The 7983-nt window shown below is 38.3% G+C and overlaps 1 protein-coding gene across 2 annotated transcripts in view; it reads left to right on the forward strand.

Moving 5' to 3' along the window:
- Window positions 1–7983, forward strand: part of BAZ1A (bromodomain adjacent to zinc finger domain, 1A) — a 127810-nt gene that overhangs the window by 16096 nt on the left and 103731 nt on the right. For both annotated transcript variants that reach the window (XM_006835353.1, XM_006835354.1), the window contains exon 3: window positions 5619–5897. In XM_006835353.1, coding sequence (XP_006835416.1) covers window positions 5619–5897 — 279 coding nt within the window. The remainder of the gene's footprint in view (window positions 1–5618; window positions 5898–7983) is intronic.

The raw sequence follows: 7983 nt of genomic DNA on the forward strand, positions 1-7983 counted from the left end.
GGGGCTTATAATCACTGTAATGAAACAAGGTTTATGATTTGTTGAATGTAAAACTGATGATCTGCCCTGTAAACTTTCACTCAATCCACAGTAAAAACCTTGAAAAGAAAAAGAGGTGATGTTTAAGTCAAGACCTCAGAAATAAAATATGAACTAATGAACTAGACAAGGAGCTCTGGTAATGTGTTGTTGTTGTTGTTAAGTGCCTTCGAGTCGGAGCCGACCCATAGCGACCCTGTACAGGGTTTCCGAGGGTGTAAATCCTTACGGGAGTAGAAAGCCTCATCTTTCTCCCGCGGAGCGGCTGGTAGTTTCGAACCACTGACCTTAAGGTTCGCAGCCCGATTCGTAACCACTACGCTACCAGAGCTCCTGGTAATGTAGTGGTTATGAATTGGGCTGCTAACCTCAAGGTTGGCAGTTCAAAACTACCAGCTGTTCCGTGGGAGAAAGATGAGGTTTTCTGCTCCTGTAAAGATTTACAGCCTCAGAAACCCTGTGCAGGGTCACTATGAGTCGGAAGTGACTCCACAGTACTTAACAACAACAACAATGAACTAGACAGGTTACCAGAAGGAACAGCACTAAATGTCCTTAAGAATGTTGTTGTTGTTATGTGCCATGGAGTCGGTTTCCGACTCATAGCAACCCTGTACAGGGTTTCCAAGGCTGTAAATCTTTAAGGGAACAGAAAGCCTCATCTTCCTCCAGCAGAACAGCTGGTAGTATCGAACTGCTGACCCTGAGGTTTGCAGCCCGATTCGTAACCACTACTCTACCAGAGCTCCCTCCTTAAGAATGTACAGGACTCTTAATAGGACCTACTGAATGGTAAGAGTTATACAGATAAGAGGTTGGGGATGCCCTAAATTCAGAAGTTTGAGAAAATCTAATTTCAAACTTATATCACCATTATCTCCATTGGTTCAGACAGAGGCCTTCTATTGTCATTCATTTATTAGTAACTTTTTCTTTGCTCTCTTCACTCTGTACCTCTCAACCAAATAAATAATTTCATTGTTAAAAAAACAACAACCAGATGAAGGGCTGGATTAGGCCTCTGGAAACCAGTTGTGTGCCCAACTCTAGTCAAGAGAATTGTTTAAGCAATATAGTCATAAGTAGGAGACATAACACATAGCCTACTCCACAACAGAAACCCAACGCAGGGTCGCTATGAGTTGAAATGGACTCCACAGCACTTAAACAAGTCTAAATTTATTTTTATATTTTTCTCTTCCTGTAAGTTTCATCATTGTATTATTGTTGTCAAGTGTTGTTGAGTCAGTTCTGACTGGTAGAGCCCCGAATAGGATTATTGAGGAGTAGCTGGTGGGTTTGGACTGCTGACCTTGCAGTTAGCAGTCCAGTGCTTATATTATACTATAGCACCATGCCAGTACTTTATCAATTGTATGTTGTTATTGTTAAGTGTTGTCAAGTCAGTTCTGACTCATAGCAATCCTGTATAAGGTTTCAAAAAGCAGGCTAGTGGGTTTGAACTACCAACGTTGTGGTTAGCAGTCCAATGCTGATTTATAATGCCACTCAAAGAGGTCCTGTAGAGTCGTTTCCAACTCATAGCAACCCTGCATAGGGTTTCCAAAGAGCAGCTGGTCAGTTTGAACCACCGAACTTAAGTTCAAACCGACTTTGCTGTCCAGTGCATTACCCCCTCAGTGCCACACCAGGACTCTGTATGATGAATTGTTGTTAAGTGCAGTCGAATTGGTTCCAACTAATATAGCAACTAAGGCTTTCTGCTCCTGTAAAGATTTACAGCCTCGGAAACCCTGTACAGGATCGCTATGGGTCAGAACCAACTTGACGGCACTTAACAACAACAATATAGCATAGTGGTTACGAATTGGGCTGCTAACCTCAAGGTTGACAGTTTGAAACTACCAGTTGTTTCACAGGAGAAAGATGAGGCTTTCTGCTCCCATAAAGATTTGCAGCCTTGGAAACACTATGCAGGGTCACTGTGAGTTGGAACTGACTGCACGGTACTTAACAACAACAATAACAATCCTGTATAGAGTTTCCAAGGAGCAGCTGGTGAACTTGAATTTCTGACCTTGCAGTTCACACCTACTTTGCAGTCCAGTGCATTAACCCACAGATAAATAGGTGATATAATTCACAAGTGGGAGAAGATGAAGCTATGTAGGAAGATGGTGCAATGCCTGTGGGGAGTGAAGAATGGGAAGAAATAGCTCTGGGACATTCCCCCCTTTGTTTTAAAGACCTTGCTTTAAAATTGTTTCTCTGGTAACATGCTTACCCTCCCCTGAGGGTAGGTGTTTGTGCACAGGGAGACTATAATGTAACATCTGCAGACTTTGAAGAGCAGATACTAAAAGCCTCATGTACTTTGCAGGACCTCATGGTTGTAGGAGGAGCCCTGTTGTTATGTGCTGTGAAGTTGGTTCCTACTTACAGCGACCCTGTACAGTGTTTCCGAGGCTATAAATCTTCATGGGAGCAGAAAGCCTCATCTTTCTCCCATGGAGTGGGTGGTAGTTTCGAACTGCTGACCTTAAGGTTTGCAGCCCGATTTGTAACCACTACGTTACCAGAGTTCCTTATTAGGAGCCCTGTAGCTGTTTGAATTTACCAGACTTTCGGTTATTGGCACAGTGCTTTTTGACCACTGCACCACCAGGGCTCCCTAACTACCACTAGTTTGGAAACTTGTTACTATGTAATATATCTATGTAATACCTATGCTTACATAGATATATGTAACTACATCGACCAATAGGCAGTTTTTCATACAGAACAAGGGAACACCAAATAGTTTAAAATTAGGAGAGGTGTGTGTCAGGGTTGTATTCTTTCATCGTATTTATTCAATCTGTATGCTGAACAAATAATCCGAGAAGCTGGATTCTATGAAGAACAATGTGGCATCAGGATTGAAGGAAGACTCATTAACAACCTGCGATATGCAGATGATACAACCTTGTTTGCTGAAAGCCAAGAGGACTTAAAATAGTTAGTTACTGATGAAGATCAAAGACTGCAGCCTTTGGTATGGGTTACACCTCAGTGTAAAGAAAACAAAAATCCTTGCTGCTGGACCAATAAATAACCTCCATATAAATGGAGAACAGAGTGAAGTTGTCAGTGACTTCATTTTGCTGAGATCCTCCATCAACACTAATGGAAAAGCAGTGGTTATAAGAAATCAAATGATGTATTGGGCTGCACAAGATTTCTTTAAAGTGTTGAAGAGCAAAGATGTCAGTTTGAGGACTAAGGTGTGCCTGACGCAAGCCATAGTATTTTCAATAACCTCATATTTATGGGAAAGTTGAGTATTGAATAAGGAAGACTGTGAAATCACCGTGGACTGCCAAAAGAACAAATAGATCTATGTTGGAAGAAGTACAACTAGAGTGCTCTTTGGAAGCCAGGATGACAGACTGTCTTTCATACTTTGGACATATTGTTAGTAGGGACAAATCACTGGAGGAGGATATTATGTTTGGTAAAGTGAAGGGTCAGAGAAAAAGAGGAAGACCTCCAATGAGATCGGTTGGCACAGTGGCAGCATCAGTGGACTCACGCGTAGCAAATGATTGTGAGGTTGGCCCAGAACCAGGCAGTGTTTTGTTCTATTGAGCATAGGGTCACTACAAGTCAGTACCAACTTGATGTCACATAACAACTTGATGTCACATAACAACAATACCTGTGTTACCGGACTCTTGTTACATGAGGGTCCTACAAAGTGTTTGTTCTGTTAGTACATAATATAAGGAAGTCTATTTTTCTTAAACAATACTAGGTATAATTTAAACTATTAAAAAGTATACATCATGTGAGTTATGTGACATGTTGGCTTGGGAAGCTAAAGTCTGAGACATATGTTTATTTCTATAGGAAACAGTTTAATACTTTAAAAGTTTTCTATGTAGAACTGCAGTTTTATGCAATAAATCACTTACATAATTCATTCATTCATTTTGTGCCATTGGTAAATCATTGGTAAATGTTCAGTTATTTTTCTGTTACCTCTCGTTGGTAAATCATTTATCTGATTAAGATATTCTTAAACCATATGACATTTATATTTTCTCTCTGCCATTCATTTCTTCAGCTGTACCTTTTTTAAAAAAAAAAAACTAATATTCTAATCTTTTCTGATATTTTATGCACTCTCATTCCCCTCCTTCTTTAGATTGTATGCCTCTGCCTTGTAACTACTGTACACTGTGTATTTTACTGACATACATCCATTATCTCCACTATTAAGAGACATATTTCCAAAGAATTTCTTAGTACTGAATTCAATTATATAGCTTGTTGTACACTTATCTTTAGAACTCACTTGTATTAAGATATGGCTAATTTATTTTACTTTATTTCCATAGATTTTATTTTTATTCTATACATGCATGCACATACAAAACAGTCTTAGTGGAATTGCCACAAATCTTTGGCGATCACATTACTGTAGGAATAACCTATGTAAATATAATGATCAGGAAGTAAACACATAGCAATTTTAATACCTTTAGAATCATGGGAGAAGGATTTCAGGAAGGAAAGTTAAAGGGAATAATGATTTAACTATATTGTTTACATGGTTCAAGCTCATCAGCTGCTCCTTGGAAACCCTAAACAGGGTCACTATGGGTCAGAATCAACTCAACAGCACTTAACAAAAACATATTGTTTACGTATAATTACAGAAAATTTAACTATTACACCAAAGAATAGAAAAGGAAGGAAAAAAATTTACCCATACTTTAATACCTAAAGACATCTATTTTAAACATTTTTGTATGTCTAGCTTTTTCTATTTTAAAAGTATTTTATTGTAAAATAAAATGTAAATATATGCTCATTTAAAAACTGGAAACAATAATAGAAATACTTAGAATAAGGGGCAAAAAAGTTTTCCTTCCTTCCCCATTGTCATTCAATTGATTCCAATACACCCCAGTCCCCCTCCCTCCATCTCCATAGAAAACAATATTTATAGTATGTGTGTAAATGTACTTGGGCTTGTGTTGTTCAATAATTTGAGTATTTTCTACACTGTGATTTAGAAATCTTTCCATATTGTTGTTGTTTTAAGTACCATCGAGTCAGTTCTAATTTATAGTGACCCTGTGTAGTGTTTCTGAGGCATGGCTGGTGGGTTTGAACTGCTGACCTATCAGCAGTCCAGTGCTTATCCTACAGTGCCACACCAGGTCTCCATTCTCTTATTGTTAGATGCTTAGATTTTCTAGTTTTTCACTATTAAAGCCTTTTAAAATTCATAGTTCAGTGCTTGAAATGATTCTTAGTATTTTAACTGCCTTGAGGGAAAAAAAGCTTAAAAATTAGAAATAAAAAAGAAAGATTGTGTTTGTTATTTTCAGTAGCTTTGAAATTAGGAATAAAAGTCCAATTTTGACTGAATGTACCTTTAAGTGCAAAATATATATGTCTGGCTTAAATATACTTTTGCTTGGATTTATAAATGGTTACGTTTACTAGTTTTCCACAGCTGTTTGCATTAAAGTTTTATGATAAAGGCACAATCTTTTTATCAGTTTTTTAATGTAGAATTTGTTAAATGGGAAGTAACTGGTTTTTGCTTTTGTTTGTTTTCTAATCAGTGACTTTTTTGAACGAACCATTCTGTGCAACAGTCTTGTGTGGAGTTGTGCTGTGACGGGCAGACCGGGACTGACCTATCAGGAAGCACTTGAATCAGAAAAAAAAGCAAGACAGAATCTTCAGAGTTTTCCAGAACCACTAATTATTCCAGTTTTATACTTGACCAACCTTACTCATCGTTCACGCTTGCATGAGATTTGTGATGATATCTTTGCATATGTCAAGGATCGATATTTTGTTGAAGAAACTGTTGAAGTCATTAGGAACAATGGTGCAAGGTAAAATATTTTTGATACTTATATTTTGTATTACTGTATATTCTCACTGTTGAGAATTCAGAATATACAAAAGGGAAAACTAGGACAGCCCTTTCAATTTTCCTGCTACCTTATCGACTAAGTGTTTGCAGTATCGTGTATACCTTTCCAAAGCTAATTTATGCATTGTTGTTAAGTGCTGTCAAGTCAGTTCTGACTCATAGCAATCCTAAGTAGACTTTCCAAGGAGTTCCTGGTGGGTTTGAACTGCTAACCCTGTGGTTTGCAGTCCAGTAATGATCCTACAGTGCCACACTAGGAGTCTGTTTTATGCATACACCACCAAAAATAAATAAATAACATGTGTCTGTGTCCCCTATTTTTAATGTAAAAGTCAATATATTCTATATCCTTTTTTCACTTAATATCTTGGATATCACCCTATTACAGTAGAAACCAGCTTCCTTTTCTTTTTTGTGTACTGTATTTGCAATTTTGGTGTTGAGCAGTTCTATTGTTTCCTTTTTATTTTTATGTTTATGTTTATTATTATTGACTTGACAGCAGTGGGTTTTTAGTTTACTCTATGACACTAAATTTAAAATTACCAGTATTTTCTTCAAGTCTCAAGCATTTGACTGGCTAGTCACTGACATTTGTCATGGTAACTTTAATTTTTCATTAAGATGTTTAATAGTTCTTTGCTTTGGGGGAGGATTAGCTATAAAATGATTTTTTGGATACTTGCTTCCCCCCAATTATTGACCAGAACAAAAAACCCAAAACCCAAATCCACTGCCACCAAGTCAATTCTGACTCATAGCAACCCTGTACAGGGTTTCCAAGGCTGTAAATCTTTAAGGGAACAGAAAGCCTCATCTTCCTCCAGCAGAACAGCTGGTAGTATCGAACTGCTGACCCTGAGGTTTGCAGCCCGATTCGTAACCACTACTCTACCAGAGCTCCCTCCTTAAGAATGTACAGGACTCTTAATAGGACCTACTGAATGGTAAGAGTTATACAGATAAGAGGTTGGGGATGCCCTAAATTCAGAAGTTTGAGAAAATCTAATTTCAAACTTATATCACCATTATCTCCATTGGTTCAGACAGAGGCCTTCTATTGTCATTCATTTATTAGTAACTTTTTCTTTGCTCTCTTCACTCTGTACCTCTCAACCAAATAAATAATTTCATTGTTAAAAAAACAACAACCAGATGAAGGGCTGGATTAGGCCTCTGGAAACCAGTTGTGTGCCCAACTCTAGTCAAGAGAATTGTTTAAGCAATATAGTCATAAGTAGGAGACATAACACATAGCCTACTCCACAACAGAAACCCAACGCAGGGTCGCTATGAGTTGAAATGGACTCCACAGCACTTAAACAAGTCTAAATTTATTTTTATATTTTTCTCTTCCTGTAAGTTTCATCATTGTATTATTGTTGTCAAGTGTTGTTGAGTCAGTTCTGACTGGTAGAGCCCCGAATAGGATTATTGAGGAGTAGCTGGTGGGTTTGGACTGCTGACCTTGCAGTTAGCAGTCCAGTGCTTATATTATACTATAGCACCATGCCAGTACTTTATCAATTGTATGTTGTTATTGTTAAGTGTTGTCAAGTCAGTTCTGACTCATAGCAATCCTGTATAAGGTTTCAAAAAGCAGGCTAGTGGGTTTGAACTACCAACGTTGTGGTTAGCAGTCCAATGCTGATTTATAATGCCACTCAAAGAGGTCCTGTAGAGTCGTTTCCAACTCATAGCAACCCTGCATAGGGTTTCCAAAGAGCAGCTGGTCAGTTTGAACCACCGAACTTAAGTTCAAACCGACTTTGCTGTCCAGTGCATTACCCCCTCAGTGCCACACCAGGACTCTGTATGATGAATTGTTGTTAAGTGCAGTCGAATTGGTTCCAACTAATATAGCAACTAAGGCTTTCTGCTCCTGTAAAGATTTACAGCCTCGGAAACCCTGTACAGGATCGCTATGGGTCAGAACCAACTTGACGGCACTTAACAACAACAATATAGCATAGTGGTTACGAATTGGGCTGCTAACCTCAAGGTTGACAGTTTGAAACTACCAGTTGTTTCACAGGAGAAAGATG

This window comes from Chrysochloris asiatica, unplaced genomic scaffold, assembly GCF_000296735.1.
Source record: "Chrysochloris asiatica unplaced genomic scaffold, ChrAsi1.0 scaffold00017, whole genome shotgun sequence".
NCBI lineage: Eukaryota > Metazoa > Chordata > Mammalia > Afrosoricida > Chrysochloridae > Chrysochloris > Chrysochloris asiatica.